At 48.1% G+C, this 21772-nt stretch overlaps 2 protein-coding genes across 2 annotated transcripts; both read right to left on the bottom strand.

Annotated features, from left to right (window-relative positions):
- Positions 1-167: 167 nt before the first annotated feature.
- Positions 168-2004, bottom strand: LOC104600785 (E3 ubiquitin-protein ligase RSL1-like). Its single transcript, XM_010263924.2, has 2 exons — positions 845-2004; positions 168-384 (listed from the first exon to the last, which is right to left on the bottom strand). Exons 1-2 carry the CDS (start codon positions 1906-1908, stop codon positions 297-299), a joined length of 1152 nt encoding a protein of 383 aa, XP_010262226.2. The 5' UTR covers positions 1909-2004; the 3' UTR covers positions 168-296.
- A 17969-nt stretch (positions 2005-19973) lies between these two features.
- On the bottom strand, positions 19974-21430 carry LOC104600462 (E3 ubiquitin-protein ligase RSL1-like). The gene is made up of 2 exons (XM_010263393.3): positions 20364-21430; positions 19974-20273 (listed from the first exon to the last, which is right to left on the bottom strand). Exons 1-2 carry the CDS (start codon positions 21269-21271, stop codon positions 20195-20197), a joined length of 987 nt encoding a protein of 328 aa, XP_010261695.1. The 5' UTR covers positions 21272-21430; the 3' UTR covers positions 19974-20194.
- Between the last annotated feature and the right edge of the window lie 342 nt (positions 21431-21772).

Below are 21772 nucleotides of genomic sequence, written 5' to 3'. Positions count from 1 at the left end.
GTCCACAGTCCAGTCTTGCTTGTTAGCGGGTTCCATACAACAATCTATGGACCATAACGTCAACAAACCTAATTAATTATGAAAATTAAGAAAAAAAAAGACCAAATAAAATGGCAGGTTCACTCAAGTAATCACAACCAAAATAAAACACAATGTTTAGACTAAGATAAGAGCTTTCAATAGTTGGATTATCAACCCTTCAGTTACCAAAAAAAAAAAAAGACAGACGGTTTACCAGTGCGTAAATACATATATTCAAAAAAGAGAGGAATAGGACTTCCATACAATTTCAATTTCTAGAAAGTACGGTTACATGTAGCACAGTAATGGTAGGTATGATCTTTTGATGGTGTTCCGCACTTGTAACAGAAAGCAAATCCACACCTGTGTCCATCATTAAATTTAAATTGGTAATCACTTCTATAAAATTATGTAAATAGTTTAATTGACATGAGAAAAAAATAGGTAAATAGTTTAATTGGTAATCACTTCTATAAAGTTCAATTGTTCCTTCCCTTTTTTTGTTTAATTAAGAAAAAGAAACATAGGACGATATATGTTCTGTTACATTAGATAGACTCAATGGTAAGTAATGCAATAAGTTCTGTTTGTTTGTTACTTTGAAATTTGGTGTGGAAAAGGGTGGGAATAAGAAAGGACGGGATAAGAAGAAGAAAATCTGTACTCTCTCTCTCTCCATTTTTCCCTCTTTCGGCACTCTCCTCTCTTGCTAAAATTTTCCGGTTTCCTCAGTTAAATAAAGGAGGATTATATTACAGGTGGAGTCATGAAAAACAAAAATTATGTATATCTAAGTAAAAGTTGAGAAAGAGAGAAAAAATACCTGCATTTCATATACAAGCAACCATCCGACTTCTCGACGTAGAATTTGCACATTGGACACCTCTGCCATGCCTTCTCTTTAGCAAGGGCCATCACCTTGAGATCTTCCCTCCCTCTCTCATCCTCGTTTAGTTTCTGAAACTCCTCGCAACTGATGTTGCCATGCCATGGCACCTTACACTGGGCGCAGAAAAGTCTCCGGCAACTTGGACACTCGGATTCCTTAATGATCTCCCCTCCATCGTCCATCAGCAAAGCGGAACAGTTGCTGAAAGGACAGTAAAATTTCTGGGGTCCAGGAATCAGAGACTCACAAAGAGCATCTGCCCACCGAACAAACACTTGGTTGGGGATAATCGATCGGCAACTCTCAGGTTCCAAAACCTCCTTACAGTTGAAGGCGGGGCAGATAACCTTGGTGACGTTCTCTTCGACCTTGGCAGCCACATGTTTGCTTATGCAGTCAGAACAAAAGGAGTGTGAGCACTTGTTAATGCCACTGAACATCTCTTGATGCGATTTGGTTTCCATGCAAATCTCGCAGAAGCTTGCCGAAGACTCACCTTCAATTTGTTTTGGATTTTCGTTTTCGTTGGTACATTGTTTTTCCTCAACTATTGTGCATGATGATGATTCGACATTTCCAGCAAATGAGTAATGCGATGAAACGACGGACGATACAAGTACCTCTTGCAGCTGCAACTCCTCTGCGTATTTCTCATCAGATATTGCTGCTGCTGCTATGGGGTTCATCTCATTGTCATGGTTATGGTCATCGTCGACGACTTCGTTGTTACCATTTTCATTTGAGAGTTGTGCTAATAAGCAGAAGAAATCATCGGATTCAGAAGAGGTCGAGATCGAGGAGGATGATGTTTCCATGGGCCCTTCACCTTCCCTTCTGCTTTTTCTCAACCTCAGATGGAAATGGAAGAACTCCAAATGCTTCTGAGTTTTGATTTTAATAGGCAAGACAGCTGTCAATGCGGATTCTTTTCTACTGTTAGTTAAAATGAGATAAAATCGGGGGAAGTGTGGAGTGAAAGACAGAGTGGATAATGACATAAACGTTTCGAGTTTCGAGAGGTAGCGAATTCTCTTCGAGAATGACGGTTCAGTTCAGGATCAGAATTCGATTATGAGCGGGCGTCGGTGTATAAAGTGAGGGTTTTCTATATTTTAAATGTTTATAAGTTTGTAGTAGAATTCAGAAATATACATCGAGCCTGTATCTATTTTTTCGAATTTAATTTCTATAATTTCTCATTTTATTTTCTTGTGTGCGTATTCGGTATTCTCAATGGGCGGCTGCAGATGCCGCCGTGGCCGTGCACTCAGAGTGTTCGCACGGATTTTGCCTTCTTCGGGAGACCCGGGTTTTAGAGTCTGCGTTCTTTGCACCATGCACCGGACGCGTGAACCCACCAGTAAGGAGTAGACCTGTTCATGGGCCAGGCCAGGCCGGGCTCGGGCCGGGCTTTTACTGTGTATTAACAATTTTTTTTAAGGCCCGAGCCCGAGCCCGAGCCTGGGCCCGGGCCCGAAATTTAGCCTATATTATTATTATTATTAATGTTGAAGCAGCTGAATAAAGAGAGAGATAGATTGAAATTATAAAAAAAAGAATAAAATATATATATATATATATTAAATTATAAATATATTTTTTAATAAATATTATATTATTTATATATTTTATATAATATATAAAATACATATTATATATTTTATAAAATATATAATACTGAGTCGGGCCGGGCCGGGCTCGGGCCGGGCTTTTTTGACAAATCCCAAGCCCGGCCCGAAACACAGTCGGGCTTACTGTATTAAGCCCGAGGTCAGGCCCACGGGCCTAATTATATGACCAAGCCCGGCCGGGGTGCGGGCCGGGCCGAGCCGGGCCGTCGGGCTACCCGGCCCATGAATAGGTCTAGTAAGGAGTTATCGCATTAGCATTTTGAGTTTTGTTAGATGCGTGAATCCACGAGTTATCGCGTCAGTATTTTGAGTTTCGGCTTTAGTTAACGGGCTTTTTGACGTTAGTAACTAAAATCCAATTGAACCGAATACAAAAGGAAAAAAAATACATCAAACCACTCAAGGATTTCATTTGGACTCTGATGTAGGGTGATTTGGCCCGACCTCGTAGTACGGGGATACGTGAGCATGACCTGGCATAATTGACAATTCAGCGCGACAGCCTGGCCACAACTCGGTGTTACAAGCTCGCCGAGGCCCGATCAAACGGCTCAGCGGGTGTGAACTCGTCGAGAAGCAAGGCCCAACTCACCCCAAGCCTGAGGGTGGAGCGCCCCGAGCTCCCTCTGTGCAAAGGGACCCAAGCTCCCCCTGAGACCCGAGCTCCTCCTAAGGGGCTCCGAGATCTCCCTTCCTAAGAAGGGAGCACCCTAACTTTTGGCTAAGTGTCCCGAGGGAGAAACACCTCAGGACAGCACTGTCGATACTTCTGTTCTTACTTGCTTAAGGTTCACCTCCAATGTGAGCACCTCAGGGTACCTCGGCACCTCGGTGCAAGGTAACTCAGCCCCAGGAGGTTCGGTGCAAAGTAGCTCGGCAACCTACAGGGAAGATCAGCCTGACATCCGTACCTGCCGGATCTGGTGGCAGCGCCCACGTCTCTCGCCAGGCGGCGTCATGCCTGGCATCTCTGAAAAGCATGGCACGCCTGATAGGTCCGTACTCTGCAGCAGCAACTTGCACCCGCCATCTCAGCCCAGGCAGTAACGGCTAGGGCAGTGGCGGTTATGCCTGATGTGACTGAGCTCCGGTATAAGAGGACCCCGACCCTCGCGAAGCAAAGGTATTGAAGCTAGCACTTTCAGCACTCTTAACTCTCTCTGTGTTTTCCTCAGAGTTCTAACTTAGCCATCAGAGTGTTCTCGCCGGGAGAGCTCCCCGGGAACCCTTCACGTTCTTCTTTATCTCAGGTGCCATTGGTGTCGTTTGTCACAGCTAGGAGCCAAGTTTCAGCCAGCTAAGAGTGCCCAGATCGTGCAGCATCATTTGGCGCCGTCTGTGGGAATGCTTCAAAAGGCCTTCCTCTAAATTCTGTGCAACTTTCTCCAGAGAACTCATAAGCATCACCGACACCCATGGCTTCCTCTAGCAACGCCGGGCGCCGAAACACCCCTGAGGAACAACCCCAGTTACCCACCGTCTACATCGGACAGTTCATCGTCCCCCTCTCTGTGGACGGGATTCCTAGTTTGGATGTGCCTTAGACGATGGCACCCGTGACTGTTCCACTGCCCTCTAGAGTCGGAATAACCTTCACTGAACCCACCATTCTCCCTCTGGTGGCCAGCCAAGGTCAGCTCGAGGATTTGATGCAGTGCATGCGAGCCATGCAGGCTCAGATGCAACAGTTTCAGCAACTCCAGTTTCACCAGTAGCAAATGTTACACCAGGTTTCCCAATACTAGTATCAGCAACAATTTCCTTCACTCCCTCCTCGGCATCTAGCTGCATAGCCAACCAAGCCTCACCGCCGAAGCAAACTTCCTTCCCGCTGAGGAGAGACCTCGGTATCGTCTCATGGAAGAAAGGAAAGACCCCTTACCCCACCTCGCGGCCTGCAGTTAGGTCGGGGGCTTCCCATCCGGTTAGGCTCGTATCTATTAAGGACACACCACCCGGCGGCGCACTGTGGCGCAGTCATAGGCAGCAGCATGCACAGCGGGCCGCCCAACAGCACGCACCGCCCGACAGCGCCGCACAACAGCCCGGCAGCGCATCGCACGCACCGCCTGGCAGCGCGCAGCACGCACCACCCGGCAGCGCGCACAGCAGCACGCACCGCCCGACTGCGCACACAGCAGCACACACAACACGGCAGCAACACTGTGAGATGCGCGCGTCGCCCGGCAGCAGCAGTAGGGCAGGACCCACACGACAGCTCATCAGGGTGGGTCCGCACTTATCTAACCACGTCAGCTCTGCTCGCCAACTCGCCGCCAGCTAGTCCATTCCTCATCCCTTATCCTCATCTCATCTTATCTTCTTAGTAGGAGTTCTGTTCTTACTTACCTGGTTTTGTTCTTATCTATTAGAGATAAGAACTAAGTGTTGTTAGAAGTCTGTTAGAAGTAGGAGTTTGATTTAAAGTTGGATTGTCCTAGCTTAGTCGAATGTCTCCTCTTGTAATCTCCTATTTAAGGAGCCACGAATTGAAATAAAGACATTTAGTTTTCCCAGTCAAGAGAAGAGTAAGGAGAGTTTGGGTGGTCTCTTGGACAAATCACCCATTAGGAGAGTTCGGGTGGTCTCTTGGACAAATCACCCATTAGGAGAGTTCGGGTGGTCTCTTGGACAAATCACCCATTCGGTTTTCAACAATAGGTTCTGCACGCAAGGGAAAGCAGCGCTTTCTCCCCGGGGACCGACCTGTGACGAGATCCTACGTGCGGGGCCATAACATTTGGTATCAGAGCCTACCGTCATGGGGGAACAGGAGCCGCTATCTTCCAGGGTCCACGAGCTAGAGCATAGGCTCGCTGAAACCTGCTTGGAAGTTCGTGAGGTCAAGGATGATGTCCGGGAGCTGCGACGCTTGCTGGAAGCATTCCTCTCCAACAAAGAAAGAAGCTCTGAGGGAACCGCCACCACCAACAACCGTTGTCCGGACGGGGCGGAGACGTCCAGCGAACAGCAGATCGTTGCCCCAACAGCCGCTGTTATTCCCAAGTATAGCCGGCTGGAATTTCCATCCTACAACGGCGCTGGAGACCCACTGGGATGGTTGCACCGCTGCGAACAGTTCTTCCGCAACCAGCACACCGATGACAGGGATAAGGTCAGCTTGGCCGCGTTCCACCTGACCGAAGAAGCGCAGCTCTGGTTCTACCGAGTGGAGCAGGAGGAACCAGGTCTTAGTTGGGGGTAGTTCAAGTCGTACTGCCTCCTTCGGTTCGGACCCCCACTAACAAACAACCCCTTGGGGGAACTCATTAATCTAAAGCAGACCGGTACCGTAGCAGAGTATCAACGGTAGTTCCAGACCCTTCTCGCCAGGGCCTCTTCAGTATGCCCAGACCAGCAGGTGGATATGTTCACAGCTGGTCTAGCCGAACCCCTGAGAGTTGATGTAGAGATGCAGAGCCCGCCTAACCTGGTCACGGCAATGAATTTAGCCCTAGCCTTCGAGCACAAACTGCAGATTAGCCAAGGGCCGTTCAGCATGGGATGCCCAGCAGCGGCTTGGACAAACCCGAAGCCTACTGGAGGAGGGTCTTTGCTAGCAGCCAACGGGGAACCACTCAGAATGGCTCCATATCCCGTAGCCAGCCCAAAGCGGAAGCCACAGATAAGCACCAATTCCAGAGCAGCATCCAGTGTGGGGAGCAGCGGCGGTACACCCCCTATTAAGCACTTGTCCAGGGCTGAGATGGCAGAACGCAAAGCGAAGGGGCAATGTTTTAATTGTTATGAACTCTACTCAGCAGGGCACAGGTGCAAGAGACTTTTCTGCCTCCTAGTGAAACAAGAGGAAGATGAGGATGAACCCCCTCCATGGGAACCCGATTCAGGAGGGCAAAACCACCCAGGATTCCTTTGAGGGTGTTTCGACACCCAATTCGAGCTTGAGGACAAGCTCGGAGTCCGGGAGGGGTGTGATGTTATGGACACACCACCCGGCAGCGCACTGCGGCGCAGTCTTAGGCAACAACACGCATAGTGGGCCGCCCAACAGCATGCACCGCCCGGCAGCGCCGCACAACAACCCGGCAGCGCGTCGCACGCACCGCCTGGCAGCGCGCACAGCAGCACGCACCGCCCGGCTGCGCGCACAGCAGCACGCACTGCACGGCAGCAGCACTGTGAGACGCGCACGCCACCCGGCAGCAGCAGTAGGGCGGGACCCACACGACAACTCATCAGGGTGGGTCCACACTTATCTAACCATGTCAGATCTGCTCGCCAACTCGCCGCCAGCTAGTCCATTCCTCATCCCTTATCTTCATCTCATCTTATCTTATCTTCTTAGTAGGAGTTTTGTTCTTACTTACCTAGTTTTGTTTTTATCTATTAGATAAGAACTGAGTGTTGTTAGAAGTCTGTTAGAAGTAGGAGTTTGATTTAAAGTTGGATTGTCCTAGCTTAGTCGAATGTCTCCTCTTGTAATCTCCTATTTAAGGAGCCACGAATTGAAATAAAGGCATTCAGTTTTCCCAGTCAAGAGAAGAGTAAGGAGAGTTCGGGTGGTCTCTTGGACAAATCACCCATTCGGTTTTCAACAATAGGTTATGCACGCAAGGCCGCACGCAAGGGAAAGCAGGGCTTTCTCCCCGGGGACCGACCCGTGACGAGATCCTACGCGCGGGACCATAACAGTATCACCTCAGCGTTCGCAGTTCGGACCTTCACTTGCCGAAAACCAGTTCAAAGTGCTGGCTGACGACCTGTGACAATGTCCCTCTATTCGCAGCTACCGACAGCCGTCTGAGCCTTTCCCTAGGCCAATCGAGCTCAGCAATACTGAGGCCAGCAGTACCAACGTCGAGCCGGCTAAGAAGCAGCGAAGGCATTGCCGAGCTCGCCGAACTGCCACCCGCGATCTGCCCGAACTCGGAGGTAAGGTAGAGGTAAGTTTGGACGAGGTAAAAGCTACTCCACTTCTTTCAGTTCCTTCCCTCTGTCACCAGAGCTCCTTGTTGTCCCCATGCCAAGGGACTTCAAGCTCCCCCCACTGGACAAGTATGATGGATCCTTCGATCCCAATGACCACGTGGACGCCTTTCAGTCCCAGATGCACTTGGCAAGAGCGAGTGAATCTTGTATGTGTGTGGCCTTCTCCACCACTTTCAAAGGAGTAGCCGCACCTGGTACCGAAACCTCGCACTAGGTTCAATAAAGAATTGGGCGCAGTTCGTACAGGTCTTCACCTCCCACTTCATCACCAGTAAAAGGTGCCCGAGGACCCAAGAAAGCCTCCTTAGCATAGTTCAGAGGGAAGGAGATTCCATCCGAAACTACATCAAGCGGTTCAATGACGCTTGCTTACAGATACCCGACCTAGACCCTGCAGTCCGACTCACTGTGGCCAAGCGGGGAATAACCCACAAAGAATTCAAGTGGCACGTGGTTGTTAATCAACCCAAGACTGTGACCGAGTTCCTCGAACTTGCGGATCGGTTCATAGGGATAGAGGAGGAGATCAACCAGAAGGGCGAGCAGGTCCTTGAAAAAAGAAAGAGGGAACCAGAGCCCCTTGCTCCAACCAACAACAAGAAGAAGAAGGACCCAACTCGGGGGGCAAAGCCAACTCAGCCTCTCCGAGCTCCGGCAGCGGAAAGGGACTACATGCCCCTCAACGCGAAGCGGGCCGAGATCCTCATGGCGATCAAGGACGCCCCATATGTGAAGTGGCCACCTCGGCTGAAGGCCGATCCCAATGTTAGGAATAAAAATTTGTATTGTAGCTTTCATAGATATCACGGTCATAGTACCGAAAATTGTAAAAACCTCCGCGACGAGATAGAGGAACTCATCCGTCGCGGATATCTGAGATACTTTGTACAGAACAATAATAATAATAAAGCAGGTTGGCAGGGGGAGTAGAGTAAGGATGCTCCCGAGTCCAGCAGGCAGGCAGAATAGCCGCAGAGGCAGCCTCCCGATGAGAGACCAGCCGAGGGACTATACATGTAATTGTTGGAGGATCAATTGTCGTAGGCTGCACTTCGGCTGCAGCTTGGTCATCAGCCCGCAAGGCTGCTAGGGAAGAACAGAATCCCCCGAAGCGGCTAAGGATGGAGGGACCGATCTTCTTCACGGAAGACGACGTGCGAGGGGTCCATAATCCCCGTGACGACGCGGTCGTCATAAAGATTAAGATTAACGACTTCGAGGTCAAGCGCATCCTCATTGAATCAGGCAGCTCGAAGGATATTCTCTTCAAAGCGGCCTTCGATCAACTTTAGCTCCGGGAAAGCGACCTGAAGCCCGCAAGCACTCCACTAGTGGGATTCAGTGGAGAGGTGGTCAGGCCTTTAGGGAGAGTCACTGTACCTGTGGAGGTCGGCACCTGGCCTAGCGTGGTAAGGCTCAACCATGACTTCCTAGTGGTCGTGACTCCCTCCCCGTACAAGGCAATAGTAGGTCGGCCATCACCCACGACTTACGAGCAATAGTCTCCACCTACTACCTGGCGATGAAGTTCCCTACAGACTTCGGAGTCGGGGTGACGCGAGGCGATCAGCTCGAGTCCCGCAAGTGCTATGTAGCCGCCCTCAAAGGAAAAGCCAAGGTAGCAGATAACCTCGAGCTAGAACGACCCACGGAGCAGTTCGCGGAATGAGCCGCACCCACCGAAGAGACTATCCCCATCCTAGTTTCGACAGAGGACCCAGCTCGGGTACTTCAGATCGGCGCTTCTATTGAGGAACCTCTATGGTCTCAAATAGTAAGTTTCTTACTCAAAAATTTAGATATTTTTGCATGGTCCGTGACAGAAATGCCCGGCATAAACCCTAGCATCCTAACTCATAAGCTCAATACTAATCCTGTAGTTAGGCCCATTAGACAGAAGGAACGCAACCTATCCCCAGAGAGATGGAGGATAGTTGACGAGGAGGTCGGGAAGCTCCTTGTGACCGATTTTATCAGAGAAGTCCATTACCCGAGCTGGGTGGCCAACCCTGTTCTGGTGAAAAAGGCTAACGATAAATGGCGCATGTGCGTCGACTACACCGACCTAAATCGAGCTTGCCCAAAGGACTGCTTCCCACTTCCCAGGATCGACTGTCTAGTGGACGCGACCTCGGGGCATGAGTTGTTGAGTTTCCTGGATGCCTATTCGGGCTACAATCAGATCAGGATGGACACAACTAATGAAGAGAAAACTGCCTTCATAACCGAGCTGGGCCTATACTGTTACAAGGTCATGCCCTTCGGGTTGAAAAACGTCGGGGCCACTTTTCAAAGACTTGTAAATAAACTATTTGAGCCACTAATTGGCAAAAAAGTAGAGTGTTATGTAGACGACATGGTCGTCAAAACCCAACTTTCACATAATTTAATACAAGATTTACATTCAGTTTTTGAAATTCTGCATAGATTTAATATGAAATTAAATCCGAACAAATGTGTCTTCGGTGTCACCTAGGGTAAATTCCTATGGTACATCGTTAACCGGCGCGGCATTGAGGCTAACCTGGACAAAATTAAAGCCATCATAGAAATGAGACCACCCTGGAAATTGAAGGAAGTTCAGAAGTTGAACGGCCGATTAGTCGCTCTGAGCCGCCTCCTGTCCTTCTTTAAGGCCATAAAAAGCAAAGGCTTTGAATGGAGCGAAGAGTGCCAGCTCGCGTTCGACGAGCTCAAAAAACACCTCGCCAGCATCCCAGTCTTAACCCGACCCGAAGAGGGTGATGTTTTAGAGCTATACCTCTCGGCAAGTGACGAGGTGGTCAGCTCGGTACTAATAAGAGAAATAGATCGGGTCCAACGACCCGTTTATTATGTTAGTAAAGTGTTGCAAGGAGTAGAGACATGGTACCCAGAGATAGAAAAGTTAGCATATGCACTAGTCATAGCAGCCCGAAAGCTCCGCCCGTACTTCCAAGCTCACACCATTGTTGTCCTCACCAACTAACCTCTGAGGCAAGTCTTGCTCAAGCCCGAGGTCTCGGGAAGGTTGACAAAGTGGCACATCGAGCTTAGCGAGTACGAACTCCAGTATAAGCTGCGAACTGCTATCAAGGTCCAGGCCTTAGCGGATTTCGTCGCAGAATGCACCTTTAGCTCTGAAGTCCCCAGGTCGATGAAACACGAGGCCCCCAGTGTGGGTGAGCCCGGGGTTCCCAGGTCGGTTGAGCTTGAGCGTCGTGAAGTTGCAACCAGCGCGGCATCTCTCCTAGTTAGTCCAAGCGCGAACTAGGACGAGGAGCCCTGGATCCTTCACGTAGATGGCTCGTCAAACCAGCGGGGCAGCGGGGCTGGGATCGTTCCGTATGGACCCAGCGGTGCGAAACTGGAGTATGCATTGCGCTTTGAGTTCGTGGCATCCAACAACGAAACAGAGTACGAGGCACTACTAGCCGAGCTGGATTTGGCAAAGGAAGTGAAAGCCAAGCACATTGTCGTCTGCAGTGATTCCCAGCTCGTGGTCAACCAAGTTACGGGTGAGTACGGAGCTAGCGAACCAACCATGATAGCTTACTTAGCCAAAGCAAGAGATGCCCTGCTCAACTTCTAGTCACACTTCATCCGGCAAATCCCAAGATCAGAGAACGCCGAGGCCAATGCCTTATCCCGGTTAGTTAGCACTAGCGATAACACTATGAGAACTGTGTATATAGAGAACTTTCCTCGACCTAGCATTCTCAGGGGGGTAGAGGAGGTCGCTCCTATCGTTCAAGCAGAGTCGAGCTGGATTGATCCGCTCGCGAGCTTCCTGCTACATGGGACCCCCCCTGCAGATCGTAATGCCGCCAGGAGGGTAGAGCGTCAGGCAACCAAATACGTCATGATAGACGAACGGTTGTACCGAAGATCCTACACGCTCCCCTATCTGCACTGCCTGCGTCCCTCTGAAGCCGAGCTCATCCTTCGCGATACTCATGAGGGCTTGTGCGGTGGACCCTTGGGGGGCAGGGCCCTCACTTAGAAAGCACTACGACAGGGGTATTACTGGCCAACGATGAAGGCAGACGCGACCGAGCTCATCAAAAAATGCGACAAGTGCCAGAAGCACGCCAACATCCACCACCAGCCTGCCGCCGACCTAAAATACCTCACTAGCCCGTGGCCATTTGCACAATGGGGGATCGACTTACTCGGGCCATTCCCACCAGCAACAAGGCAAAGAAGGTTCCTAGTGGTGGTAGTCGACTATTTCACGAAGTGGGTCGAGGTTGAACCCCTCACGACAATCACAGCCTGGAATGTGCAGAACTTCTTTTGGAAGAACATAGTGTGTTGTTTCAGACTACCTCAGGTACTAATCTCCGACAATGGTAAGCAGTTCGAAGACATCAAATTCTAGAACTGGTGCCAAGACATGGGAATTCAGCAGAACTTCACCTCAGTGGCATACCTCAGGCAAACGGTCAGGCGGAAGTCATGAACAGAGCTATTCTCCACGGACTAAAGGTGCACTTGAACCGAGCTAAGGGACTATGGGCATAGGAGCTGCCCAGCGTATTATGGGCTTATCGTACCACGGAAAAGACCGCTATAGGAGAAACTCCCTTTAACCTCACCTACGGCACCGAAGCATTCATTCCAGCCGAGATCGAAGTTCCCTCGTTAAGACTAGAAGGCAAATGATGACGAGCTATGTACCAACCTCGACTTATTTGACGAAGTACGGGACCTCGCATACATCAGGACCGCGGCCTACCAGCAAAGGGTAGCTCGTACCAGGGTCAAAAAGCGGACTCTCCGTATTGGCGACCTGGTTCTCCGTAAGGTTATGGTGCCTGAGCCCGGTGTTGGTAGGCTCAATCCGAACTGGGAGGGACCCTACCGAGTAAAGCGAGTACTTGGGGAAGGAACATACGGGCTCGAAACCCTGGAAGGGAAACAAGTACCTCGGACATGGAATATTTTCAACCTAAGGCAATATTACCTATAAATAGCTGAGTACACCACGTGTCACTCTCAGAGCCAAAGGGCCTATATGCCGAGTTAACAAAGACCTCAGCACAATAAGACCTAGTCGCTTCTATGCCATTAGCGAACTCCAAAATGCCGAACTAACAGACTCTGACGTAATAACCTAGCCGCCTCTATGACACGAACGAACTCCGAGGGTGGCTAAAGCCACTCCCCCCTAGCCAAGGGGCTAAAATACCGAGCTGACAAAGGAGCTCGGCACCATAGTACATAATGTGTCAAGGGTGCAAGCAGACCGGTAGATTCCGCGGCACTTAACTCACCTCGGCGTACAACCGGAAGACAGTTCGGGCATATGCCTTACTATGTCAATCACCTCGGTGTACGTCCCAAGATCCACCCCCGCGTGGTACTAGGAGAGCTCGGGCCGGCAACGGTTTAGGAACCCTACTTTGTACACTTTACTACGATAGCTCGGACAAAACAAATGCTTTAGCAAGTAACAACACTTGGCAAAGAAAAAGTTGATTTCATTAACAAATAAGTTTTGTACAATGAGCTTCAAAAAAAAAACAAAAAAACTGAGCTCGCAGGCTCGGAGTACAAAGAACAATTACTTCGGGGGCTCGTCATCTCCACGTGGGACCTCCTCAGAAGCTTCAGGCTGATATGTAACGTCTGCTTCTTCGTCACCATCCTCCTCCTCGGAATCCAGATCTTCTGTGGCTTGACGGGCTATCTCATCCGTGATTTGTGAGGTGGTGATGGCGCTCGTGTCAAGCTCGGGGTATGTATGCCTTATCAGCCACCTGCTGATCTTGAACCCCTTACAGTAGGCCTCCCCCAGAACGGTATCGAACTTGTCCGATTGGATGTACTCCACGACAGCCTTGATCTTTGTCTCCTCTATGGCTTGAGTAAAGATCTCGGTCTTCTCCTCGATGTCAGCCTTGAGGAACTCCACCTCGTGCAGAAGGGCCTTTTTGTTCTCCTTAAGGCCTTCTGCCTCTGCCCTGAGGGCGTCCAGCTCGCCCCTCAGCATGCCAGTTCTGCCTTGAGGGCGTCCACCTCGCCCCTCAGCACGTCCTTCTCCACCATCAATGTCGTGATGACGTTCTTCTGGAACACAGCGTCGCTCTCTAGCTGGTGGAATTGGCCGCGATCTGCCCTCAGATTGGCATGGGCCGCGCGGGACGACTCCTCGGCGTTCAGAGCCCGCTTTAGGTTCCTCTCGGACTGAAGAGTCAGGGCGTGCACGGCAGAGTTCGCCTGACGAAGAAAGTTGGTTTGCACCGAAGAGATGTATATATCTATATATATATATATATATATATATATATATAAGAAGAGAGAAAGCAGAACTTACCACCATTGTGTGGGTAGCAGCTCGGGCTCCGAGCTGAGAAGGGGTGAGCTCGGCGTAAACAACCCCCTTTCTCTTCCAAAGGCTGCACTAGGGGACCAAGACACTTCGGGCTCCATTTGGGCTTCCCGAACTGGAAACTGCCGTTTCGGCTGTGCGGATGGGCTCGACAAAGACCTCAGCTACTACGTCGGAAAACTCGGCGACGATCTTAGGCTCAGCTGTCGCCTTCGTGGTAGGCTCGACCGAGGTCTCAGGCTCCCGAGGTGGTATGGACTCCTCCAAGTCAATGATCGGAGGAGCGTCAGGGAGCTTGGGCTCGGAAGAGGGAGTTGGTGGAAGCTTGGGCTCGGGAATGGGGGCCAGTGGTGACTCAACGCGAGCTCTCTTAGCAGCCCACTTCTTCCTCCCCTTCATATGGTTGAAGAGTCTATCCCCCTTGAGCTTATCCGCTTCCATGGGACCTGCAACAGAGCTCGGCATTAGTACTCGAGTAGAAGAAAAAGATGCAAGCCAAACAACTAAGGTACTAAGACTACCTACCCGGGCTCAAGCCGGCCTAGATGAGCTTGCTCTCGGTGATGTAATCCTTGTAACTACACCCGATCTCAGCCCACGACTGGAATGTCTCCCTTGTCTTCTTGTCAAGGATGATGCCGGGGTCTTGGATAGCCGCCCTCCATTGAGTAGGGAAGGGCCACCCCGCGTGGTTCCGGACTACGAAGTAGTCCTACTTCCAAGCCGGATTTTGCTCGGAAGCTTGTGCAGCAACTTGAAGCCCGAGCGAGGAGACAATTAATAGGCCCTCCTGTGCTCGGGGAGAACTAATGAAGCGCTCTTCTTTATTGTAAGGATAGAACAGAATATGTCCAGGTTCAGGGGGAGGACATACTCGTGGCAGAGGGAGATGGTCCCGACCACGTTACGGACCGAGTTCGGGTGGAGTTGTTCTATCGTAACATTAAAGTGGTTTAGGACCTCCACTATGAGTGGATGGAAGGGAAGACGGAGCCCGGCTATGAGCTGCTCCCGGAAGATCACGACCTCGTCGGGGCCGTGCTCCCATGGGAAGTTACCCGCAGGTAAACTGTAGGTGTAATCCCCGGGCAGGTTGTATTGCCGAATGAGGTAGCGGAGCCTCTCCAGGGTCATAGTGGAGGGTTCGAACCTGTTCGGCATCCAACCTCGGTGAGAGGTGGATGCCAAGTTACCCGAGGCCTCCCGCGCCTCGGGAGACTGGACTCCAGCAGGGTCACCCTGAGCCGAGGTACCCACCTCGGGCTCATCTAGCTGACTATCAAAAGAAGACATAACGGATTTGAAGGAAAAGGAGCTAGGGTGACTCACCAAAGAAAGATGACCAAGATGGGACGAACTGACCCGAGCTGGAGGCTTTGGATGCGAGCTCAAGACTATGGCTGAAGATTTGTGACGAAGGAAAAATGGCCAGGACACCCGCTATTTATAGCCACTGTACGCAAGCATCAACGGTTGGGATCGAAGCGATCTAACGGTCCTCATAAAAACCGGTTGCGAGACCCTCGAGGCGAAATCGGTTTAGCGCGTTTTTTGACGTCCGCGGAGTCCATAAGTCGTGTGACGTCCGCGCGTAGACCATAACCATACGCGACCCGGGCTGCGCCTGGTTGAGCCGAGCAGAGAACCGGTCCAACCGATGAGCTGGCGGACAAGAAGGCTCAGGCCTCGAGCCAAATCCACCCGGTAGACCGCGGACTCCCCGCGCTGGGTCAGAACCCCCAGCACGGGGAGTGGGGGGCAATTGATGTAGGGTGATTTGGCCCGACCTTGTAGCACGGGGACATGTGGGCATGACCTGGCATAAGTGACAACTCGGCGCGACAGCCTGGCCACAACTCGGCGTTACAAGCTCACCAAGGCCCAGCCGAACGGCTCGGCGGGTGTGACATCTCGCCGAGAAGCAAGGCCCAGCTCACCCCAAGCCTGAGGGTGGAGCGCCCCGAGCTCCCTCCGTGCAAAGGGACCTGAGCTCCTCCTAAGGGGCTCCGAGCTCTCCCTTCCTAAGAAGGGAGCACCCCAACTTTTGGCTAAGTGTCCCGAGGGAGAAACACCTCGGGACAGCACCGTCGACACTCCTATTCTTACTTGCTTAAGGTTCGCCTCCAGTGTGAGCACCTCGGGGTACCTCGGCACCTCGGTGCAGGGTAACTCAGCCCCAGGCGGTTCAGTGCAAAGTAGCTCGGCAACCTGCAGGTAAGATCTGCCTGACATCCGTACCTGCCGGATCTGGTGGCAGCGCCCACGTCTCTCGCCAGGCGGCGTCATGCCTGCCATCTCTGAAAAGCATGGCACGCCTGACGGGTCTGTACCCTGCAGCAGCAGCCTGCACCCGCCATCTCAGCCCTGGTAGTAACGGCTAGGGCAGTGGTGGTTACGCCTGATGTGATTGAGCTCCGGTATAAGAGGACCCCGACCCTTGCGAAGCAAAGGTATTGAAGCTCAAACTTTCAGCACTCTTAACTCTCTCTGTGTTTTCCTTGAGTTTTCCTCAGAGTTCTAACTTAGCCATCGGAGTGTTCCCACCGGGAAAGCTCCCCGGGAACCCTTCACGTTCCTCTTTATCTCAGGTGTCGTCTGTCACTGGTAGGAGCCAAGTTTCATCCAGTTAAGAGTGCTTAGATCGTGCAGCATCAGACTCCTTCCTTTCCTTCACCGAGCCTTAACTTATAAACATTTACATCCCACCGGCGATTTCATTATACACCGGCGTTCGTAGACGCAAAATCCACTAGCAGCTGTCCGGCGGTAAGTGGTCAATATTCTTCTTATTTTTCTTCCTCCCATTACTCTTCCTCCTCTCTTTATTCCTCTTCTTCCTCTTTTATGAGTTAACACGTCCCGAATTTGAACTATTTTATACAAGCTCAGTTCCACTGCTGCATGTCCTTCCAAATTTATGAATGTTCTTATTAATCTTTCTCTCTAACGGCCTGATTAATGGCTGCATCTCTTTCTAGTAACTTTACTAGGATGAAAAATAACAGAAGAGGATTTGTTTCCTCTAGGCTCTGATTTTTCCCTTTTGGTTTTATTGATTTAAAAGTAATTAGTGGTAAACCTTTTGAATTTTTCTCTGATCTTTGATTTCATAGTTTATGTCTTCATCCTCTCGTATTGTCAAAAGCCTCTCTAAAAGCCTTTTCCGTGAAAGGAAAAAACTGGTCTGAATCATCTCATTGATTCTTAAAACAGTTTGCAGATGCCAGCAACATGGAAGCTTGTCATACCCTCGTCGGTGGGATGTGAGATGTTTCTGGGTTAGGGCTTGGTGGAGGAGAGGAGGAAGAGGAAGAGGGAGTTTAAAGAAGGAAGAAGATTCTCTTCTTACCGATAGACCGCCGCCGGTGGATTTCGCGTCCACGAATGCCAGTGTAAAGTGAGATTGTTTGTGGGATGTGGGATGTTTCTGAGATGAGGAAGGGGGAGTTCAAATGGATCTAATGTATTTTTTGTCCTTTTGTATCCGGTTCAACCGGATTCCAATTGCTAACGGTAGAACGCCCGTTAACTAAAACCAAAATGCAAAATGCTACGTGGTAGCTTCTTATTGGTGGGCTCATGCGTGCAGTGCACCCATGGGTGCACAGAACACGGACTCCTCTCCCAATGGAATTCGGGTTAGCTGAACGCTTTAGGTGTTCAGCGGGCTGTGGATGATGGAGCACGATCTAGAACTCCTTGGTCAATGACAGTTCAGACATTGGGTTGATTAGGTTGGTTGGTCAAACTACAAAAAAACTGTTATTGTATTTGGGGCATTTTATTCGGGGTGAGTGCTTTGATGCTTAAGTTAGTGATGAGTGTATGAGAGAGGTAGAAAGCGAGAAAGAGAATTTGAGAGATAAATTGTGTCCCTTCTCTTAACAATGGATGCCTTTATATAGGCGCTGGGCTTCACATAGTGCGTCCGAAATCTCCAACTTATCTCATTCGTTGGTAATTCTATGCCTCTGAAGCGGGTAGGGCGGGAGTCAGTTCTATTGTCGAGGCGACGTGATCCTAGAGGAATTGGGGACAGAAGCCTACATTTGAAGGAGATCGACCTCCACATCACGTAGGTTGCCAATCGGGTCTTAGGCAAATCGCCTCCTACGCTGACTTGACCCTGTCAAGATGTCCGTAGGTCGGCTCAGATGATGTGGCTCTAGAACAATTGAAGGTGGGCGAAGTGTGCCTAAGGTGTTTCTGAAATGCCATGAGACGATTTCAGAGTGTTACGTGTCATTGGAAACTACCCTCATCAAAAGATGCGCCCCATGTATTTAAGTACTGACGTTTTTTTTTTTTTTTCTAAATATGGGTCATTCATCTTTCTCTTGAGGGTGTCCAACTCCAGCGAAGTAAGGCTACAACTTGGGCCAGGTTGGCTCAAACCCAACCTAAAAAAGTCGAGTTGATGCTTGAGTTAGGGTTAAGATTGAAATTCATGAACCCGACTTTATTTTGGTTTGGGTTAAGGTTGACCCCTTGGATAACCCGAACCCAACTCTATAGTATATGTCATATATATATATATATATATATATATATATATATATTATCATAACATTGATTTTTTAGATGTACGATAGTTGTATAGCCGTCACCACATACTATCATGTCTTTCTTTTAAGATAAATCAATTCACTTAATCCTAAATGTAAAGACTAAAACCTTAATAACATATTTTATATTTTTTGAATATTTTATTCTTCGTCTCCTCTCTAATGCTTGGCGCCTATAAAATATCTATCATAAATCATAATTCATAGTAAACTATAATCATTTCAAACACTTATTTTTTTGATTTTGTACTAAAAGAACCAATAAAAACATCAACAAATAAATACTAATAAAACATAGGATTAATATATATAATGAAAAGTGAGTTAAAATTTGAGATTGAATTGTTTTATGAGATTTTAAGGGATGGGAAGAAGGTTGGGTTGAGCCCAACCCGAGCCCAGTCTAAACTTCAGGTTGAATTGGAATTGAAAGAATTTAGTTAGAGTTAAGGTTAGGTAGATCAAGATGAAAGTCGGATTGGATTAAGGTTAAAGATAGGGTTGGGATTGGCCTCAACCCAGACTAACTCGATCCGACTTGCAGCCTTACAGCGAAGTGTGGGTTAATGGGGTTGAATTTTTTTTGCATGTAAAAAAATAATCTTACTTATCAGTTGACAATGAATACAGTCTCTGCCGGTGATAGCAGGGATGGGACGGATCAAATCCCGATTGTCATAATGAGGGGTTTTTTACGATCCACTCCATCTCAAAATTCATCGTACAGTTTGGATCAGTATCAAGGGGAAAGAGGCCAGTGGAAATAAGCGTAAATACATTTGGGAAAAAAATTTCCCAATTCTGAAGTGGACTGATCCGTAAAAATCCCCACGAGGAGTCAATTGGTATGGGCGTGTGGGCGTATGGGCCCATGGGGATAGGGATTGGGTTAGGGGGTATATAGCAATGCTAGTTTCACTTTGTAAATACGATTTCGCTCCTTCCATCTTAGCCATTAAAGAAGGATCGAGGATCTAATTCTCATGTTAACATATAACTTCATCAAAAATCTATGTTGCGGAAAGATATTGATATTCATTGGTTACAAGTTAAAAAAACCGTATTTTTTGGGGAAAAAAAAATCTATGTTGCCGGATTGGAAGAGCTGTGACCAATCAACTTCCCCCGGTCAATTTCCTTAAAAACACCAAGCAAAAACTAAATACATATACAAATTGTGCAAAATAATGATATAAAACAGAGATATGAAAAGCAAGAAAAAAAAAGAATAGAAAATTTTTTAATTAATACCCTTTGTTTTAGGTTTAATATCATTTTAGTCCCTAGACAATACATTAATCATGTCGTATGATCATCCTTAGGAGTCAAGGACTGCTTACTTTGTAATTAATTCTAAACTCAGAGGGTGTCATCATCATATATAAATTCTCATTGTCTAAGTCAAGTCTTATCCCAACATATTCTTAACCAAAAGAAGGTGGACTTTCCTTTACTTTTTTTTTTTCAATCAATTAGACTGTAAATTGATTACACCGAAAAAATAAACAAATCAGTTCTTTTAATAATTAATGTTGTCTTTAGTGGCAAGAATTTGGAATTTTTTTACCCAAAGAAAAATCTAGACAATTTTGGTAAGTAGCAACTCATTGAAACATTCACATAAATTGATTAAGACTTGCATAAACCTTCAATTCATAGATAGTTGCACACCAGAATCGTTCTAGTTCCACACCCTAATTTAAAGTTTAAACATACATCTACAATTAAACTGAGATGTCATTCATTATAATTCAATCCTCACCATCCATCCAGTACTCCAACGAAACTGTTTTCGTTTCTTTCTCTCCCAACTTTATTACTAGATCTATTCGCTCCGGCAACCTCCATGATTTTCAGATGGCGACCATCTACGGCCGCATCCATAACAGAATTCAAACTTACACCTGCAAAAAGTGAAAAAAAAAAAAAACAAATAATTAAGGCAAAGATAAGCACAATTAAACAAAGCCCCTTGAGGTGTGTTTTGCGATGACCTGCAAGTAATATGTAAACAACCATCTTTCTTCACCACAAAGTAGTGACACTGTGGACATCGCCTCCATTTCTTGTTGTTAGCAAGTTCTATCATCATGAGATCTTCTTTCTTTCTGTCACCCTCATTCAAACTCTGAAACTCCTCACACCCAATTCCCGAATGCCATGGAACCTTACACTGAGCACAAAACAATCTCCGGCAATTGGGGCACTCCGACTGTTTGACAACTTGTCCTCCATCGTCCAGTAGCATTACCGAACAGTCCGTGAAAGGACAAAAAATCTTCAGTGACCCTAGAATAACTGACTCGCACAGGGCTTTACCCCATCGATCAAACACTTCTTCTGGGATAATTGCCCGACAATGATCAGGGTCCAGCAACCCTTCACAATTCACATCTGGGCACTTTACCATGTTAACGTTCTCCTCGATTTTTGCTGCGACATATTTGCATATGCAGTCGGTACAGTAGGAATGAGTGCATGTCTTGTTTTTGAACATCTCTGCTGCCGCTTTGCCTTCCATGCAAATCTCGCAGAAGCACTGAGAGGACTCACCGGGTTCTATTTTTCGTCTTTTGATCATTAGTTTCGTATCTATCCTGTGCTTCTCTTGTGCCTCCAATCTGGATACTTCATCTCCCATTTGAGAACAGCCGACCTCTTCCATGGGCGGTTCTACTATTCCCAACGAGCCAGCATCCATTTGAGAAGACGTGATACCTTCCATGAGCTGTCCTTCCATTGTCGATGTTCCAGCAGCTGCCATTCGAAAAGAGATTATTGAGGACATTAGAACTTCCTGAAACTGCAACTCTTCTGCATATTTTTCGTCTGATATGGGAAACATCACCTCTCCATCTGCGAGAGCAGATAAGTAAAGTTCATCCAAAGGTGGGTTTTCCATCGAGGAGTGATTGAAACCTTGAATATTACAAGAATGAGAGAGTAGTTGTAGTAGGTGGTGGTGGTGGTGGTGAACTGGAATTAGAGAGTCAAGGCACTACCAGGTTATGGGAAGCATGCATATATATATATATATATATATATATGCTTTGCTCATAAGTTTTATGTCTACATGTTTAATAGCAAGTACTGGAGATAGAATTACAAAGTGGAGATTGAGATTTGAGAGAGGACATAGATTTGTAGATCATCATCTCTAACTTGTTGTTTTACATGATTATTTATGATATATCCTTAATATATATTGCTTTGAGTTAATTTGTTTGGAGTAAGGGGCAAGGAAGGGAATATCATTTATTACTAACAATTCATTCTCCTCTCCTACTGTGATAATTTTGCACTCAAAACAAGTTTTATTATCTGTAACATTTTTCCATCCATCTCTTGTCCCTTTACATTTTTGTTTAATCAAACATATCCATCCACCGTTTTATGTCACCAT

Source organism: Nelumbo nucifera, chromosome 8 (genome assembly GCF_055504915.1).
Source record: "Nelumbo nucifera cultivar China Antique chromosome 8, China Antique-T2T, whole genome shotgun sequence".
NCBI lineage: Eukaryota > Viridiplantae > Streptophyta > Magnoliopsida > Proteales > Nelumbonaceae > Nelumbo > Nelumbo nucifera.
This window is presented reverse-complemented; position numbering and strand designations above follow the sequence as displayed.

Excerpts from the sequence above, each read along its gene's own strand:
- LOC104600785 (XM_010263924.2), bottom strand. The coding sequence starts at position 1,908 with ATGTCATTATCCACTCTGTCTTTCACTCCACACTTCCCCCGATTTTAT. Across the intron at positions 385-844 it reads TGCTTGTATATGAAATGCAG|GTGTGGATTTGCTTTCTGTT; the intron begins GTATTTTTTCTC and ends TGATGGACACAG.
- LOC104600462 (XM_010263393.3), bottom strand. The coding sequence starts at position 21,271 with ATGGAAAACCCACCTTTGGATGAACTTTACTTATCTGCTCTCGCAGAT. Across the intron at positions 20,274-20,363 it reads TGTTTACATATTACTTGCAG|GTGTAAGTTTGAATTCTGTT; the intron begins GTCATCGCAAAA and ends CACTTTTTGCAG.